Source organism: Phascolarctos cinereus, unplaced genomic scaffold (assembly GCF_003287225.1).
Source record: "Phascolarctos cinereus isolate Bilbo 61053 unplaced genomic scaffold, phaCin_HiC Scaffold_3;HRSCAF=262, whole genome shotgun sequence".
NCBI lineage: Eukaryota > Metazoa > Chordata > Mammalia > Diprotodontia > Phascolarctidae > Phascolarctos > Phascolarctos cinereus.
Genome location: NW_027555736.1, coordinates 259,838,482 through 259,858,928, shown reverse-complemented (window position 1 = coordinate 259,858,928; position 20,447 = coordinate 259,838,482). Strand labels below are relative to the sequence as shown.

Genomic DNA, 20,447 nt, shown 5'->3' with positions numbered 1-20,447 from the left:
AAATTCTTCTGTTCTCCATAGATCTGACAGGTAAACTATTCATTACTCTCCCAGTTTGCTTATAGTCTCAGCCTTTTTATCTAAATTGTGTACCCATTTGACTTTATTTTGATATGTGGTGTAAGATTTTTGTCTATGCCTAGTTTCTGCCATACTCTTTTCTAGTTTTCCCAGCAGTTTTTGTCAAAATGTAAGTTTTTATCCTAGAAGCTGGGGTCTTTGGGTTTACTAAACAGTAGATTACTATACTTATTGACTACTGTGTCTTGCATACCTAACCTATTCCACTGAACCACTTGTTATTATTTTTTCTAGCTCTATAAAATATTTTTTTTTGTGGTTTGATATGTATGGCACTGAATAAGTAAATTAGCTTAGGTAGAATTGTCATTTTTATTATATTACCTCAGCCTAGCCATGAGCAACTGAAGTTTTTCCAATTATTTAGACCTGACTTTATTTGTGTGAAAAGTGTTTTGTAATTATGTTCATAGAGTTCCTGGGTTTGTTTTGGGAGGTAGACTCCTAAATATTTTATAATGTCTACAGTAACTTTAAAAGGAATTTCTCTTTCTATCTCTTTCTGTTGGGCTTTGTTAGTAATATATAGAAACGGTGATGATTTATGTGGGTTTATTTTATAACCTGCAACTTTGCTAAAGTTGTTTATTATTTCAAGTAGATTTTTACTTCATTCTTTTAAGTATATCATATCAGCCTTGTTTCTTCTTTGCCTATTCTAATACCTTCAATTTCTTTTTCTTCTCTTATTGCTAAAGCTAACATTCCTAGTACCTTATTGAACAACAGTGGTGATAATAGACATCCTTGTTTCACCCTCGATCTTATTGGAAAAGCTTATCCCCATTACATGAAATGCTTGGTGAAGGTTTTAGGTAGATGCTACTTATCATTTTTAAAAAAGACTCCTTTTATTCCTACACTCTCCAGTTTTTGGGTTTCTAGGGGTTTTGCTTTTTTGTGTGTGTGAGGCAATCAGGGTTAAGTGACTTGCCCAGGGTTACACAGCTAGTAAGTGCTCAGTGTCTGAGGCTGGATTTGAACTCAGGTCCTCCTGACTCCAAGGCCACAGCACTATTCACTATGCCACCTAGCTGGCCTTCTAACGTTTTTAATAGGAATGGGTGTTGTATTTTGTCAAATGCTTTTCCTGCCATCTATTGAGAACATCATGTGGTTTCTGTTAGTTTTGTTGTTGATATGATCAATTATGCTGATAGTTTTCCTAATATCGAACTAGCCCTAAGTTGCTATAATCCATTTGATAGTATTTTATTTAAATTTTTTTTAATCTACATTCATTAGGGAAATTTGTCTTATCATTGTCTTTCTCTGTTTTGACTCTTCCCAGTTTAGTTATCAGCACCATATACGTATCATAAAAAGAATTTGGTAAGACTACTTCTTCACCTATTTCCTAAATAGTCTATACAGTATTTGAATTAATTGTTCTTTGAATGTTTGATAGAATTTGCTTGTAATTCCATCTGTCCCTGGAGATTTTTTCCGGGGAGTTCATTGATGGCTTGTTCAAATTTCTTTTCCTGAGATGGGTTTATTTAAGTATTTTACTTCTCTTTTGTTAATTTGGGCAATTTACATTTTGTAAATATTCATCCATTTCACTAAGACTGTTGAATTTATTGGCATACAGTTGGGCAAAATGGCTCCTAATTATTGTTTTAATTTTCTTTTCATTGGGGGTGAGTTTACTATTTTGGTTTTTGATACTGGTAATTTGGTTTTCTTCTTTCTTTTTTTTAAAATTAAATTAACCAATGGTTTATTTATTTTATTGTTTTCTTTTTCATAAAACCAGCTTAGTTTAATTTATTAGTTCAATAGTTTTCTTAATTTCAATTTTATTAATCTCTCCTTTGGTTTTCAGTATTTCTAACTTGGCACTTAATTGGGGATTTTAAATTTGTTCTTTTTCTAGTGTTTTTTTTTTAGTTGCAAGCCCAATTCATTGTTGATATCCTCTTTCTCTATTTCAGTCATGCAAGCATTTAAAGATATAAAACTTCCCCTAAGAATTGCTTTCTTTGCATCTCATAAGTTTTGGTATGTTTTCTCACTATTGTCATTGTCTTGGATGAAGTTATTGATTATTTCTACAATTAGTTCTTTCTCCTATTAATTCTTTAGGATTAGATTATTTAGTTTCCAATTAATTTTTATGACTATCTTTCCATGGCCCTTTATTATATATAATTTTTATTGCATCATGATCTGAAAAGGATGCATTTAATATTTCTGCTTTTCTACATTGGGTTATGAGGTTTTTATGTCTTAGTACATGGTCAATTTTTGTGTAAATGCCATGTACTACTTAGAAAAAAATATATTCCTTTCTATTCCCATTCAATTTTCTCCAGAGTTCAATCATATCTAACTTTTCTAAAATTCTATTCACCTCCTTAACTTTTTTCTTGTTTATTTTGTGGTTAGATTTATCTAGTTTAGAGATGAGGGGGATGAGGTCCCCACTGTTTTGCTGTCTATTTCTTTCTATAACTCCCTGAACTTCTCCTCTAAGAATCTGGATGCTATACCATTAGGTGCATAACTCTTTAGTAATGATATTACTTCACTGTCTATGGTGCCCTTTAGCAAGATGTAGTTTCCTTCCTTATCTCTTTTAATAAGATCTATTTTTTCTTTTGTTTTGTCTGAGATTGGAATTGCTACCCTCGCTTTTTTTTACTTCAGCTGAAGCATAATATATTCTGCTCCAGTTTTTCACCTTTACCCTGTGTGTATCCCTCTGCTTCAAATGTGTTTTCTTTTAAACAACATGTTGTAGGATTATGGTTTTTAATCCATTCTGCTGTTTCCATTTTATGAGAGAGTTCATCCCATTCACAGTTATGATTACTATCTCTGTCTCTCTTCATCCTATCTCCCCCTCCTCACCCTGTTTATGCATTTCTTTCTCCTTTCTCCCTTCCCCTCCTCACTGGTGTTTTGCTTTTGACCACCATCTCCCTCAGTCCACCTTTCCTTCTATTAGCCCCCTCCCTCTTCTTTTCCTATATCCTTACTACTTCTTGCCTCCCTCCTACTTCCTATAGGGTAAATTACATTTCTATACCTAACTGATTATGTTGTTCTCTCTTTGAACCAAATCTGATGAGAGTAAGTTTCAAACAATGTTCATCTCCCTCCCTTCTTTCCCTCTACTGTAAAAAGTTTTTGTGCCTTTTCACATAATATAATTTTCCCTTGTCTGCCTCCTTCTTTCCTTTTCTCCCAGTACAATCCATTAATTAGAGCCACTTAATCTACTTACTTAGATCCACTTGACCCACTTAATTAGATTTTCTTTTGTCATTACATCAAAATCAACTTATACCCACCCCCTCTGTCTATGGCATAATAACAGTACAGTTTTCAAGAGTTAGGAGTGTCATCTTCCCTTGTAGGGATGTAAACAGTTTGCCCTTATTAATAACATGTTGCTGTTGTTTTTTCTGTCCTGTTTACCTTTTTATGCCTATCTTGAGTCTTGTATTTGAAGGTCAAATTTTCTGTTGAACTCTGGTCTTTCATATCAGGAAGGTTTGGAAGTCCCCTATTTTGCTGAATGTACATCTCCTCTCCTGAAAGATTATGCTTAGTTTCACTGGATTTTTGATCCTTTGTTGTAATCCAAGCTCCTTTGCCTCATGGAATATAGTTTTCCATGCCTTATGATCTTTTAATGTAGAAGCTACAAGGTCCTGTGTAAACATGACAGTGGTTCCATGATATTTAAATTGTTCATTTCTGGCTGCCTGCAGTATTTTCTCTTTGACCTGGTAATTTTGGAATTTGGTTACTACATTCCTTGGTGTTTTCAATTTGGGATCTCTTTCAGGAAGTGATCAGTGGATTCTTTTGATGACTATTTTACCTGATTCTAGGACCTCAGGGCAGTATTCCTTGATGATTTCCTGAAAGATGCTGTCCAGGCTCTTTTTTCATCATGGTTATCAGGTAGACCAATGATTTTTAAATTGTCTCTCCTGCAACCAATTTCCGGGTCAGTTGTTTTACCATTGAGGTATTTTACATTTTCATCTATCTTTTCATTCTTTTGTTTCTGTTTGACTGATTCTCACTCTCTCACAGTCATTAGGTTCCACTTGCCCAATTCTAATTTTTAATGAACTGTTTTCTTCTATTAGATTTTTCTACTTCCTCTTACATTTTGCCCATTTTACTTTTTAAGGTGTTCCCCTCAGTGAGTTTTTGTGCCTCTTTTTCCATTTGGCCAATTCTGCTTTTTAAGGATTTATTTTCTTCAGTATACTTCTTTTCCATTTGGCCAACTGCATTTCTTAAGGACTTGTTTTTTATAGTTATTTTTTGTCCTTCCTTTTGCAAGCTATTGACTCTCTCCTGCATACCTCTCATTTTTTCCTCTGATTTTTCTTCTTCCTCTCTTATTTGACTTTTTAAACCCTTCTTGAGCTCTTCCAAGAAGGCTTTTTGGGCTTGAGACCAGTTCATATTCCCTTTTGAGGTTTCAGATGTGGGTGTATTGACAATGTTGTCCTATTCTGAATTTCCGACTTGATCTTCCCTTTCCCCATAATAAGAATCTATCATGATTGTACATTTCTTTTTTGTTTATGGTGTTTGATTGTTTCCTGACTTTTTTTAAAAAATGGAGTTCTCCTGCTGGAAAGCAGCAGGCCCTGACCAAAGCTTCTTGTGCTGGGATCCTGGGGCCTGGTCACTGGCTTTGTGTGCTGGGGCTTTAGGTGCTGACAGTTAGAGACCGTAGGGTTCTGGCAGCTTACCTGGTGTTGGGTTGGAATCAGCAACACTGGAGCTCTAGGGGTAGGGGTGAGGAATCTGGCCCCTGGAGGATGCTGGTTCACCTGGGCCTTAATCTCCTTTATTTGGCTCCTGCTCACCAAGCCATTGCACAGGGATGTTTCGCTGCTGGAGGATGTCTCTCAGCCTTTACCTCTTGGAGTGGTGCTACCAAGAGTTCTGCTGAGGCATCAGGAGAGTTGGCTGCCAGAAACACTGTGGCACATTGTGGTTTTCTCAAGCCAGTTCCCACTGGTTCCACTGCCCGTACTGAGGCACTTGGGGGTCCTGGTATTGGTGCTAGCATGCTCCAGCACCTTAGGGTTCAAGATCTCTCCCTGGTATGCTGAAGTGGGGCTTTTAGCTAGCTTGCTGGAATGACTCCTGTTCTGTACTTCTCCCCCTCCCCCAGAGCAAGAAGGGTCTTTCACATTAATCCCTCAAGCTTCCTTGGCTACAAGACTCCTTCACCTCATCTTTCTGCTGGTTCAAGTGCTCCAGGGTTTTTCCTGGGTTGATATTTTCTGGGCTTTCAGAGGTCAATAAGGGAGGGTGAGAGTGACTTACTTCTTATTCCACCATCTTGGTTCCCAGAAGTGGAACTCCCCTATTCTACTTTTAAAAGAATTCTTTTTCCCCTTTTTTTTTCTGTAAGGCAATGGGGTGAAGAGACTTGCCTAGGGTCACACAGCTAGTTTGTCTGAGGCTAGATTTGAACTCAGGTCTTCCTGAATCCAGGGCCAGTTCTCTATACACTGTGCCATCTAGCTGTCCCTTAAAAGAGTTCTTTACTTCACAATTTTTTTGCCTCTTTTTTCCAGTTGGCTAATTCTTCTTGTTAAGGAGTTCTCTTCAGTGAATTTTTGTGTATCTTTTTTTCCATTTGGCCAATTCTCCTTTTCACAGCATTTTCTAAATTGTATTTTTGTACCTCTTTTTACCATTTGGCCTGTTAATTTTTTAAGGTGTTATTTTCTTCGGTATTTTTTTATGCCTCTTTACCAAGCAGTTGACTCTTTTTTCCTTATTTTCTCGCATCACTCTCATTTCTCTTTCCAATTTTTCCACTATCTCTCTTACTTGATTTTAAAAATCCTTTTTGAATTCTTCCATGTCCTGACACTAATTTATATTTTTCTGTAAGCCTTGGTATATAAGAGTTTTGACTTTGCTTTCTTATGCTGAGTGTGTTTTTTAATCTTCCTTGTCACCACAGTAACTTTTTATAGTTAAACTTTTTTTCTGTTGTTTGCTCATTTTTCCAGCATATTTTTTGACTTTTAACTTTATGTTAATGTGGAGCTCTGCTCCTATGGTGGAATATGCACTGTCCCAAGATTTAGGGTTTTTGTGCAGCTGTTTTCAGAGCTAATTCTGTGAACTTATAAGTTTTCAGTACTTCCAAGGTGTTGTGATCTAAGGAGAGGTATGTTTACTACTCTCCTGGACTGTGATCTGGTCTGTGAGAGACCACAAGGACTCTTTTCTGCCCTGGAATTGTGACTACAAGCTCTGATGTGTTACTTCTCCTTCACACCCTGGGACTGTGACCTGGATCCAAATATGGGCTAAATAACAGACTCCTGTCCCCACCACCAGCAAAGAGACCCTTGTAATCCTTCTGATCAGTTCTTTGATGCCCTTACTATCTGTGAACTGAAAGCTCTGGAGGCAGCCACTGCTGCTGCTGATTCAGTGGCTCCCCAGGCCTTCTGGTTTGCTGAAGACTGTTCTGAAAAGGCACAGCCTATGGTGGACTGCACCTCACTCTCATCCCAGTGCAACAGACCTTTCTTGTCAGCCTTTTAAGTTGTCTTCAGCTGGAAAATTGTTTCACCCCATACTTTTGTGGGTTCAGTGTCTCCAGAATTTTTTTTGAAGTATCATTTAAAGATGTTCAGAGGAGTTGGGAGGAAAAGTCAGGCGAGTCCCTTCCTTTTCTCTGCCATCTTGGCTTTGCCCCAGGCTACTTTTGTAGCCTTATTATTATTTTTCTTGAAAAGTCAAAGTAGTTATTACTAAGAGTAATTATTACTGAAAAGTAATTAGCTGTTAGTAATTAATTAAAGTAATTATTACTGAAATCTGGATCCTCCTCTGATGACACAGCCTCCCTGGTCACTCTTTCTAGTGTATCTTTAACCCTTTGGCTCAAACAAATATTTACAAAGTAAGCTATATACAGGATAAACAAAAAATAACTAAGAGGTAAAGCACTGGAATTAAGTGAAGTTAGGGAAAGCTTCCTGTAGAAGGCGGATTTTAGTTGAGACATAAAGGAAACTAGGGAGATCAATAGCTAGAGAGGGTGAGGGAGAGTGTTCCAGGCATGGCAGACAGCAAGAGACACTCTAAGTCATTTCCTTTCCTTCCTCAATGACTTCAATAAATGGCTCACAATTTTTCTCTTCTCTCCATCTCCTGTCTTCATACTAGCAGATTTCAATTTATATATTGACTCTCCCTCAAACGCCCTAACCATTCAGTTCTTCAACCTACTCACTTCCACCATGACCTACTCCTACACCACACCTCAGCCACACACAAAGTTCATCACATCTTGATCTTTTCATTACCCATAAATGTACCACCTCCATGTTTTAAAATTCTGAAATCCCTTCTCCAGCCACAATCTCTTGGCTTCTCACCTCTCCTCCTGTCTTCCCTTAGAAAATTCTGCTTGTCCATGCTATGACCTCCAAATCCTCGACTCCTTCAATGCTGTCCCAGATCATGTCTCCTGCACTTTCTCCTCTTTTTCCTATCTTGATTTATTGGTGAACAATTTAACTCCACCTTGTTCTCTTCTCTTGAGTTCCTAGGCCCCTTATAATTTCACCAATTATTCCCTGCTAAACCTCAGCCTTGGATTACTCCCACTATTCACCACCTTCATTCCTATACCTGTGCTGCTGAATGAAGGTTGTGAAAATCACATGACCATTCTGACTGGGTTCATTACAAATTTATATGACACAGCCTTAACTGGGAACTCACTTCTGCTAAACAATCCCACCATATGTGCTTTATGAACTCACTATCTCACTTTTTACAATTCCTGTTGCAAACACTGTTATACCTCCTCATATCTTCCATGCTTCCCCCCCATACCATCCTCTCTATTAAGAAACTTGCTGGGCAACTGCTCTGGGGCAGGTGGTGAGAGAGGGCGGCTAGAGAGCCAGAGCTGGGGCCACCACCGTCTCTCTGGGCCTCACTTTGCCCACCTGCAAGACAGATTGCAAAGGGCAGATCATACAGCACAAGAGGTGCAGGAAAGCAGTCACCTTTATGGATAGGCACAGGAAGAACTCTTGACCCCATCAGGGGTACAGACAATCGCAGAGAATAAAACGGACAATTTTAATTACATAAAGTCGGTGAGGGGGTGGGGGAAACTTGCAGAAACAAAATCAATTCATCCAAAGTTATAAAGGAAAATGTTAAATGGGAAGGAGAATTTATAAAAAAATAAAATTTTTTGAAGACACCAAATCAAATTATAAAAGAAAGGGTAAAATAAGGGGAATATTGGAAAACGGAACTCCTTTTGCATAAACAAAATCAGATTAGGAAAGAAAGGGTTAACTGGGGAAATCTCGAATTACTTTAGCAAAGACAAAATCAAATTATAAAGGAAGGGTTTAAATGTGGGAAACCTGGGGAAACAACTCCTTTGCCCAAACAAATTTACATCATAAAGAAAAGGCTGGGGTGGGGGGTGTGGATATTGAAAAGCTTTTGCATAAATAAGCTCAAATTAAAGTGTTAAATGGAAAACATTCTTTGTAGCGAGTTTATCTGACAAAGATAAACTGCAAGATAAACAGACTGAGAACTGATCCAAATGTATGAGAACAAAAACCATCCTTAACAGATGTGAACAGAAAAATTGCAGAAGATGAAATTCAAGCCATCAATCATTGAAAAAGTGCTCAGATCCCACTAGCAAAAAAAAGAAAGAAGGAAAGAAAGAAAAGGACATCAGTGAAGGAAATTCAGAGGATGTCAGAGACAAGCCAGACAACTTTGGAACTAACATGGTGAATTTGTTATATATTTAAAAAGAGAAAAAACAAGCTGTATGTAACAGATGTTCAGTTTCAAATTTAATCTTCTTATATTCTTTGTGTATGAAAATGTTTGTATTTGTCGGTATTTTTCAAATTCATAATAATAAAAAAGGAATATTAAAAAAAAACTTGCTTCCTATTTAACAGAAAAATAATTGAGGCCATTTGCTGTGAATCCTCTTTTCTTCCCTATTCCTTTTCTTCCCTATTCCTTATCTCATATCATTCATATTGCTATCTGCAACTGTAAGTGGCTTTACTTCTTACTAAGTCAAACCTCTTACTCCCTCACCCCCATCATCCCTGCCCTATGACTTCTTTTTTTTTTAATATAATTTTAAGGGGGCAGCTAGGAGGATAGAGCACCAGCCCTCAAGTCAGGAGGACTTGAGTTCAAATCCAGCCTCAGACCAAATACTTGACACTTACTAACCATGTGACCCTGGGCAAGTCACTTAACCTCAATAGCCTAAAAAGGAAAAAATATATATATAATTTTAATTAATTATTAGTTTTCAACATTCACTCTTATAAAATTTTGAGTTCTAAATTTTTCTCCCTACCTCCCCTCCCCACTCCCCAAGACAGCATGAAATCTGATATAGATGTACAATCATATTAAACATATTTCCACATTAGTCATGTTGTGAAAGAAGAATCAGAACAAAAGGGGAAAACACAAGAAAGAAAAAAAGAAAAACACAAAAAAATAGAAAACAGTATGCTTCAATCTGCATTCAGACTCCATAGTTCTTCCTCTGGATGTGGATGGCATTTTCCATCATGAGTCTTTTGGAATTGTCTTAGATCACTGTATTGCTGAGAAGAGCTAAGGCTAACAAAATCCATCATCACATAATGTTGCTGTTATTGTGTACAATGTTTTCCTGGTTCTGCTCACTCACTCAGTATCAGTTCATTCAAGTCTTTCCAAGTTTTTCTGAAATCTGCCGGCTCACTATTTCTTATAGAATAATAGTATTCTCTTACACTCATATACCACAACTTGTTCAGCCATTCCCCAATTGATGAGCATCCCCTCAATTTCCAATTCTTTGTCACCACAAAAGATCTGCTATAAATATTTTTGTATGTGTGGGTCCTTTTCCCTTTTTTAATGATCTCTTTGGAATACAAGCAGTGGTATTATTGGTCTATGACTTCTTTTCAATCTCTCTTTGTCTACTGGCTCATTCCCTACAAACATGCAATGCCTCCCTTAACCTCAAAATAATACTCATTTGATCCTTCCATTCCCACTTACTACCATCCTATATGTCTTCTTCCCTTTGTGGCTAAACTCTTTGAAAAGGCCATTTATAATATGTGCCTCTAGTTTCTTTCCTCTCACTCTCTTCTGAAGGTCTTATAATTGAGCTTCTGACCTTATCATTCCATTGAAAACGTTTCTCTCCAAATTTACAAATGATCTCTTAGTTACCATTATGATAACAATGTTGCCAATATGCTACCTAACCTGCCCCAACTTCTCTACTGATCTTGTATCTTCAACTGCCTCTCGAAGTGGATGTCTAGTAAACATCTTAAACTCAACACGTTCAAAACCAAATTCACTATCTTTTCCCATAAACCTCAATTTCCTCCTAAATTCTCTGTTCCCTAACTTGTTGTCTAGGGTAGCACCATCAGGCTCTCAACATAGGTGTCATTTTTGACCCCTCACTATCTTTCCACCCTCGCCCTCCATCCAAATCCAATCGTTGAGAAGGTCTGTTGATTTCCCCTTTGCAACTAATCTCGAATATGCCCCCTTCTCTCCTCTCACAGTGACATCACTCTGCTGCAGGCACTTATCACCTCGCACCAGAACTATTACATTAGTCTTTTGGTGGGTCAACTTGCCTCAAGCCTTTCTCCAGTCCAATCCATCCTCCATTAAGCTATCAAAATCATTTCCTATAGCACAGGTCTGACCATATCACTCTCCCTACTCATTAAACTCTAATGGCTCCCTATTCCTTCCAGGACCAAATACAAACTCCTTCATTTGGAATTCAAAGTTCTTCATAACCTATCCATTCCTACCTTTCCAGTCTCCCTATATCTTACTCCTCTCCATGTACCCTAGTTTTCTGGCTGTTTTACTATTAAGACACATCATCTCTTTGTTCTTGTTTAATTGTTTTCAGTCATGTCTTACTTCTCATTATCCCTTTTGGGATTTTCTTGGGACAGATGCTGGCGCAGCTTGCCATTTCCTTATTCAGCTCATTAAACAGATGAAGAAACTCAGGAAAACAGGGTTAAGTGATTTGCCCAGTGTCACACAGCTAGTAAGTGTCTGAGGCCAGATTTGAACTCAGATCTTCCCGACACCAGGCCTAGAACTCTATTCAGTGCTATATATACCCTATTTGTATATATTTATTTGCTTATTGTTTCTCATTAGATTGTGAGCTCCTTGAGGGAACTCTGTCTTTTATATGAAGAAGATATAAAAGACAGATTTTTATATAAAATGATATATATATATTTTATGTCTTTTATCCCTTTTAGTATCCCTAGAACATAGCACAGTGCCTAGTAATAAAGTGCTTAATAAATGTTTATTTGCTGATTTCTTATTCTTCCTCACACACAACAGGAAGTTTTTACACAGTCTATGCCCTTTACTAGAATGCAGTCCTTCACTTATGCCTCTTAGAATCCCTAGTTTCCTTTTAAACCCATCACAAATGCTACTACCACTTACACAAAGCCCTTCCTATTGAATCCAGCAGCTAGTGTCTTATCCTCCAAATTAGCTTATATTTATTTTATAAAGACATGTGTACATGTTGTTTACCCTGACAGAATATAAGTTCCTTGAGGGCAGAGATGATTTCATCCTTCCTTGTATCCTTAGACAATACATGGAACATAGTTTACATACAATAAATACTTGTTGATGACAAGTTGCTTGCTTACATGATATATAATATGGTGTATTTAATGATATATCATTAAAGATTTTTTTTTTAGGCAATTGGGGTTAAGTGACTTGCCCAGGGTCACACAGCTAGTAAGTGTCAAGTGTTTGGTCTGAGGCTGGATTTGAACTCAGGTACTCCTGACTTCAAGGCTGGTGCTCTATCCTCTGTGCCACCTAGCTGCCCCAAGATTTTTTGACAGTGTAGCTAAGTTCTAAGTTAATTTAGGGAGAACAAAGGAAGTAGTCTACAAAATAACAAAATTACAGTAATAGAATATAAGTCATTTCAATTCAATAAAACAAACATGTGTAAAGAATCTAAGGGTTTATATAATCTTCAATGCAAGTAAGGCATCAGGTTCTTATTAATTGAGAGTGCCTATAATGCCATAAAAGAAAATATAAGTTTAATACTCCAAAGCCCCTCCAGTCCCTGATGTCTTACCAGGAGAACACTGAAAGCCATCTCCATTGTAGCCAGGTTGGCAGTGGCAAGAGAAGGAGCCAGGGATATTATGGCAGGTAGCAGCAGGGTGACATCTTTCTTCTATACATTCATCAACATCTGCAGACATCAGGAATGGGAAGGAGCAAAGAGAAAAAGAAAAAAAACCTCATGACTTCATTGTACATTGTTTGCATGATCATTCTATTGCTGGAAAGGACCTTAGAGATCATGTTCAACTATTTTATCTCACAGTTGGGGAAACCGTAGCCCAGTTTTTTGCTCAAGGTCACATAAGTAGTAAGCTGATCTAAATGACTGGTTTGGAAGGGAAGCAAATAAGCTTTTATATAGCACCTCCTATGTGCCAGGAAATATGCTAAGTGCTTTACAAATATTTCATTTGATCTTCACAACAAGCCTCTGAGATAGATGCTGTAATTATTCCCATTTTATAGTTGAGGAAACTGTGGCAGACAAGACTTAGCAGCTTCTACATTGAAGTATGGGAGTGCTTAGAATATGATATTCCAGAAGGCCCTAAAGGAGCTTGGATTACAACCAGCAAAAGAGGAAAAGTTGAACATTCAATGAAATAGAGGACTTTCAAACTTTCCTGATGAAAAGACCAGAGCTGAACAGAAAATTCAACCTTAAAATACAAGACACATGAGAAGCATAAAAAGGCAAACAGGAAAGAAAAAGATAACATGCTATTCATAATATACTGCTTACTTCCCTACATAGGAAGATACTTATAATTCTTGAGAACTGCATCACTATTAGGGTAGTTAGAAGAAGTATACATAGATAGAGGGTTGACTTTGATGTGATGATATAAAAAAAATTAGGGGTGAAAAAAGGATTGTACTAGGAGAAAAGGAAAGCGGGAGGCAGAATAAGGGTAAATTACATCACATGAAGAGCCATAAAAGACCTTTTACAGTAGAGAGAAAGAAGGGAGGGAGGCAAACATTGTTTGAACCTTACTCTCATTGGATTTGGTCAAAGAGATAATAACATACACTCTCAGTTGGGTACAGAAATTTATCTTACCTTATAGGGAACTAGGAGAGGAAAGGGGAAAGAAAATGGAAGGGAGAGTTAATAGAAGGGAGGGTAGAAAAAGGAGGTGAAAGGGGAAAGAAAAGGGCGTGTTGATAGAAGGGAGGACAGATAGGGGGAGGTGGTGGTCAGAAGTAAAACACTTGTGGGGAGGGACAGGGTGAAAGGAAAAAGAAAAGAATAAACAGGAGAAAATAGGACAAAGGGAAATACATGTAAGCATAACTGTTAATGTGAATGAGATGAACTGTCCCATAAAATTGAGGCAGACGGAAGAGTAGATTAAAAACTCAGAATCCTACAATATATTGTTTACAAGAAACACATTTGAATCAGAGAGAGACACACATAGTAAAGGTAAAAGGCTGGGACAGAATATATTATGCTTCAAAGTGAAAAGATGAGTTGACCACCAATAAAGAGGAAATTAAAACAATAATTAGGAGTTATTTTGCCCAACTGTATGCCAATAAATCTGATGATCTTAGTGAAATGGATGAATATTTACAAAAATATAAATTGCCTAGATTAACAAAAGAGAAAATAAAATATTTAACCCCATTTTAGCAAAAGAAATTGAAAAAGCCATCAATGAACTCTCTAAGAAAAAAATCTTCAGGGCCAGATGGATTTACAAGTGAATTCTATCAAATATTTAAAGAATGTTTAAATGTTCAAAAGTTTAAAGGCTGATACTATAAGCAAACTAGGAGAGCAAGGAATAGTTTGCCTGTCAGATCTATGGAGAAGGGAAGAATTTATGATCAAGATACAGAACATTATGAAATGCAAAATGGATGATTTTGATTACAATAAATTAAAAAAGTTTTTGCACAAACAAAAACAATGCACCCAAGATTAGAAGGAAAGCAGAAAGCTGGAAAACAATTTACAGCCAGTGTTTCTGACAAAGAACTCATTTCTAAAATATATAGAGAACTGAGTCAAATTTAAATTAATACAGGCCATTCCCCAATTAATAAATGGCTAAAGGATATGAACAGGAAGTCACATAAAAATGCCTAAATCACTATTGATTAGAGAAATGCAAATTATAACAACTCTGAGGTACCATCTCACACCTATCAAACTGGCTAATACAACTGATAAGGAAAATGATAAACACTGGAGAAGATGTGGGAAAATTGGGACACTAATGCACTGTTAGTGGACTTGTGAACTATATGCACTATAAAACTGTGCATATCATTTGATCCAGCAATACCACTACTAGGTCTATATCCCAAAGAGGTCATAAACAAGGGAAAAGGACCCACATGCACAAAAATATTTATAGCAGCTCTTTTTGTGGTGGCAAAAAATTAGAAATTGAGAGGATGCTCATCAATTGGGGAATGGCTGAACAAGTTGTGGTATAAGAATATAACAGAATACTATGTGCTATAAGAAATGATGAGCAGTCAGATTTCAGAAAAACTTGGAGAGACTTACATGAACTGATGCTGAGTGAAGTGAGCAGAATCAGGAGAACATTGTACATAATAACAGCAACACTGTGCAATGGTCAACTATGACAGACTTAGCTCTTCTCAGCAATAAAATGATCCAAACCAATTCCAAAAGACTTGTGATGGAAAATGCTATACACATATCCAAAAAAAGAACTATGGAGTCTGAATTCAGATCAAAGCATACTATTCTCTCTCTCTCTCTCTCTCTCTCTCTCTCTCTCTCTCTCTGGCTTTTTTTCACCACGGTTTTCCCCTTTTGTTCTGATTCTTCTTTCACAACATGACTAATGTGGAAATATGTTTAACATGATTGTACATGTATAACCTATATCAGATTGCTTGCTGTCTTGGGGAGAAAAATTTTGAACTCAACATCTTACAAAAATGAATGTTGAAAACTACCTTTACATGTAATTGGAAAAAATAAAATACTATTAAGTGCAAAAAAAAATCCATCTTTTCTCATTAATAGGCTCCAGTTTACAGGGTATGTCACTTTGGTTTGAATCTTTAGCTGCTTTGCTCTTCATAACATATTATTTCATTCCCTCCTTCAGTTTCTCATAGATGCAAAATAGTTTTATATTATTCAAACTTCTTTTCCTTTATATTTGAAAGTTTTTATCCTGTCTGCTTGCAGAATTTGTTGTTTGTCATTGGAATTGTTAAATTTTTCCACTATGTTTAGGAGTTTTCATCTTCAGGTTAGTTTTTTTTTTTCTGGAAGCTATTGTGGATGCTTTCAATTGGCACTTTATTATCTACATTCAGATATTTTTGGTGGTTTTTTAATATTATTTCTTGCATTGTGGTGTTCAAATTATTTTTACTTGTCTGGTTCTTCTGAGAATTATCTATGCATCTTATATGAGATCAATGTATTTGCTTGTATAGAGATCACCTTTTCTTTTAATGCCAATATTTTATGCTTCTCTTCTTCTAGATTTTCTTCTCTATATTTGCATTCTCAAGCAACCATATTCTCTGTCTCTGTCTCTGTCTCTCTCTCTGTCTCTGTCTCTCTCTCTCTGTCTCTGTGTCTCTCTGTCTTTCTTTCCCTTTCTCTCTCTCTGCCTATCTCTCTGGAGTTTTGCCATTATGGATTCAAGCCTTTTCTATTCTATTGATTATTTCTGCTGTACAGGCCATAAATTCTGCTTTCATGACTCATTTTTCCTGCAACCCATCCAGAAACATGCCTTCTTGGAAATCTATATGTTCCTCTTTCCCATCAGATTTTGATTCATTTTCCTTTATCTTGTAATATTTATTCATTGATATCTGGATTCATTTATCTCATGTGGAGGCCCCATTCTCTCCTAAATATCTTTCCTATTGGCTCATCTGCTTAAGCTCAAGTGTTTTTGTTTTGTTTTGTCTTTTTTTGTTTGTTTGGAGACAATCATGGTTAAGTGACTTGCCTAGGGTAACACAGCTAGTAAGTATCTGAGGCCAGATTTGAACACAGGTCTTCCTGACTCCAGGGCCAGTTGCTCTATTCACTGTGCCACCTAGCTGCCTTTTTCTTCTTCCTAAAGTCTTTTAAAAATTGCATTCTTTTTTCCCCTTTTTTTCCTATTGGTCACTTTCTCACTAGTTCTCCTTTGATAGAAGTAACCCCTAAATTCAAAACTGCCTCAGCTTTTTCTTTTCATTTTTTTCAGCTGTTTTCCAAATTTTTTAAACAAAATAAAGTAAGAAGGCTCTCAAACCTCCAGTAACTAGTTACCTGTTTTTCACCACAAGGTCTCCCTCCACCATCCCACACAAACCCTGAAAACAATGATTTGTAGATCTTACAAAGCTGAGATAATAAAAACCAAATTGCAGTTAATGAGAAGATAATTAAAGGTATTCCCAATACAGACTCCAGTAGCAAGGCAAAGACAGGAAATAGGATCTTCTGTGACAAGAGATATGTTTGTTTTGCTTCTGAGAAGCATTTTTTTGTGGATTATTTTCAGCCATGTAGGTCCCTATGGCCCACAGTGTGAAGAATTCTGATACCAATGAACTATTTTCCTCTTAGAGGTTGTTATACTAAAAGTCTTAAGGGAATTATGTCATGGATCATGGTAAAAATGGATAAAAGGTTGTGGAGAGGCATATTTATGCTTTCCAGCACTTTCTTCTTACTAGAAGACTTCACGCAAGGATTAAATGATCAGTTGTCTGGTATGTGTGGAGGGAATTATTGATCTGATGCTTGGGCTTTTTTTTTCCCTTGGCTTCTGAGATTTACCTCTAAGTCTGAGATTCTGTGCTAACCAGCAATTGTTTTATATGGTTTAGGAACAGAAATTCTCCCAGAGAAGCAACTGAAAACAGATATGTTTTAGTGTACACATTCAGTCGACAGGAAAAATCATGGTCCCGAGTTGTTAGATAGATTGCTAAGTCTGTTCCTATAGGAAAGAGTAAAGCAAAGCTTTTTCAAAATCCTTCCTCCCCTTTATGAATTACTTTCCAATTTCTGTTTACTCTGTTCTCTAAATTCCTTCCCTCTGTTCCATTGTCATTGTCACAGTTTGGGTTTAGATCTTCCTTATAATCAATCAATCAATCATCCAACATTTATTAAGCAGCTACATGAGCCAGGCAACTATACCAAGCACTATGGACACAAAAAGAGGTACAAGACAGTTGCAGCCCTCAAGGAACTCACACTCCAATGGGGAAGACCATAAACAAATTATATATATATATATATATATATATATACATGTAATACATATATATAAGAAAAATAGGAAATAATTAATAGAGGGAACACACTAGAATGAAGAGGAGTCAGGAAAGAAGATGAGATTTGGGGGGGGGATATAAAAGCCAGTAGGTTCAGAGGAGGAGGGAGAGCATTCGAGGCATGGGAATATTTATCATCTTCCTTTTCTATCAAATATGACAAGTGTGGGGTGGTATCTGTGAGTTGTTTTAATTTGCATTTCACCTAATCAATAATGATTTAAAGCATTTTTTATATGATCATATAATTCTCACATGATAGCTTTGATCACTTAATCTAAACAACTGAATGTTTATACTTTCAACCATTTATCAAATGAGGAATGGCTCTTTTTTTTTTATAAATTTGACTCAGTTCTCTATGTGTCTGAGAAATGAGGCCTTTATCAGAGAAACCTGCTGTAATTTTTTTCACAGTTATGATTACTAACTGTTTATATCTCCCCCATCCTATTTCCCCTTCTATTTATCCTTTTTTTTCTCCTTTCTTCCTGTCCAACCTCAAAAAAGTTTTGCTTCTGACTCCTCCCCAATCCACCTTCACTACTATTAGCCACCTCTCCACCTTCTTTTATCTCCTTCCAATCCTACTTTACTGTAAGGTAAGATAGATTTCTATACTCAAATGAATGTGGATGTTATTCCCTCATTGAGCCAATCCTGATGACAATAAAGTTCCCTTGCACCCCCCCTACATCCCCCATCTTCCCTTACTGTTCATCTTTTATGTGAGATAACTTACCCCATTCTACCTCTTCATTTCCCTTCTCCCAGTGCATTTTTCTTTCTTATTCCTTTATTTTATTTTTTTAGATAATCATTCCATCATATTCAACTCACACCCATGCCTTCTAAGTATACTCCATCTACCAACCTAATAGGAGAAAGTACTCAGGAGTTAGAAGTATCATCTTCCCAAGTAGAAATGCAAACAAATTAACCTTATTGAATCTCTCATGTTTTCTCCTTGCTGTTTATTTTTTTATGCTTTTCTTGAATCTTGTATTTGAAAGTCAAATTTTCCATTCAGCTCTGCTCTTTTTATCAGGAATGATTGAAAGACCTCTATTCCATTGAATATCCATTTTCCCCCTGATGGATTATACTCAGTTTTGTTGGGTAGGTCCTTCTTGGTTGTAAACCTAGCTCCTTTGTCCTCCAGAATATCATATTCTAAGACCTCTGAGCTGCTAAATCTTGTGTCATCCTGACTGTGACTTGTCATATTTGACTCAGGCTCCATATTTGAATTGTTTCTTTTTGGCTGCTTGCAATACCTTCTCCTTGACCTAGGAGCTCCAGACTTTGGTTATAATATTCCCGAGATTTTTCATTTTGAGATCTCTTTCAGGAGAATCAGTGAATTATTTCAATTTCCATTTTACCCTCTGGTTCTAGAATATCAGGTCAGTTTTCCTTAACAATTTCTTGAAAAATGATGTCTAGACTCTTTTTTTTTATTTATGGTTTTCAAGTAGTCCAATAATTTTTAAATTATCTCTCCTGATTTTCAGGTAGTCCAATAATTTTAAAATTATCTCTCCTGGACCTATTTTCCAGGTCAATTGTTTTTCCAGTAGATATTTCACATTGTCTTTTATTTTTTCATTCTTTTGATTTTGATTGTTTCTTGATATCTCATGAAGTCATTAGCTTCCACTTGCCTGATTCTAATTTTTAAGGAATTATTTTCTTCAGCGAACTTTTGTACCTCCTTTTCCATTTGGCAAATTCTATTTTTAAGGGTCTTTTCTTTGGTGAATTCCTGTCCATCTTTTTTTCATTTAACCAATTCTGCTTTTTAAGGAGTTCTCTTCAGTGAATTTTTGTATATCTTTTTCTGTTTGGCCAATTCTGCTTTTCAAAGCATTCTTCTTTTCATTGGATTTCTGTGTCTTTTACCATTTGATTTGTTCTGTTTTTTTAAGGTGTTATTTTCTTCAGTATTTTTGTCTCCTTTATCAAGCTGTTGGCTCTTTTTTCATGATTTTCTTGCATTACTCTTATTTCTTTCCCGAACTTTTCCTCTACCTTTCTTACTTGGTTTTTTAAATCCCTTTTTGAGCTCTTTCAGGAATTCTTTTTTTGGGTCTGACACCAAATCACACTTTTCTTTGAGGCTTGAATGTAGCAGTTTTGACTTTGTTATCTTCTTCTGAGTTTGTGTTTTGATCCTCCCTTTCACCATAGTAACTTACTATAGTCAGGATATTTTTCTGCTGTTTGCTCATTTTTCCAGCCTATTTCTTGACTCTTCATGTAAATGTGGGGCTCTGCTCCCGGAATGGAAGGTGCACTGTCCCAAGCTTTAAAGTTTTTTAGGCAGCTGTTTTCAGAGCTAATTCGGGGGACCTATAAGTTTTCAGTAGTTTCATGGTGGTATGATTTAAGGAGTGGTGTGTTTACTATTCTCCTGGCCTGTGCTCTGGTATATCAGTGACTACAAGTACTTTTTTCAGCCTTGGAACTGTGATGAGGGTCCCTGCTCCACTATGACTGCAAGCTCTTGTGTGTTACTCTTCACCCTGGGGACTGCAACTCAGGACTGCAAGCCAGATCTGAGTATGGGCAATGCAATAGAGTTATGTCCTCAGTGCCAGCAAAAGGTTTCCCTGTAATCTCCTTCTAACCAGTTGTTTGACTCCCTTATTCTCTGTGGGCTGAGAGCTCCAGAAAAATTGCCACTGCTACCACTAATTCAGTTCCCAAATGCTTGCTCTGGTTTGGTGGAGTGTGGTCTGCACTGGTGCAGCCTGTGCTGGACTGCACCTCGCTCTCATCTCCATGCAACAGATCTATCTTTAACTATATCTATCTACCTGCAACTAGAAAGGAGGAATGTATAACCTATAGACCCAAAACATGAGTTAGAGGGCAAGAAAAGGTCCATA

At 36.7% G+C, this 20,447-nt stretch overlaps 1 protein-coding gene across 1 annotated transcript in view; it reads right to left on the bottom strand.

Annotated features, from left to right (window-relative positions):
* Positions 1-20,447, bottom strand: part of NID2 (nidogen 2) — a 158,090-nt gene that overhangs the window by 42,869 nt on the left and 94,774 nt on the right. Inside the window, 1 exon segment of the mRNA XM_020974850.1 lies at positions 12,275-12,394. Coding sequence (XP_020830509.1) covers positions 12,275-12,394 — 120 coding nt within the window.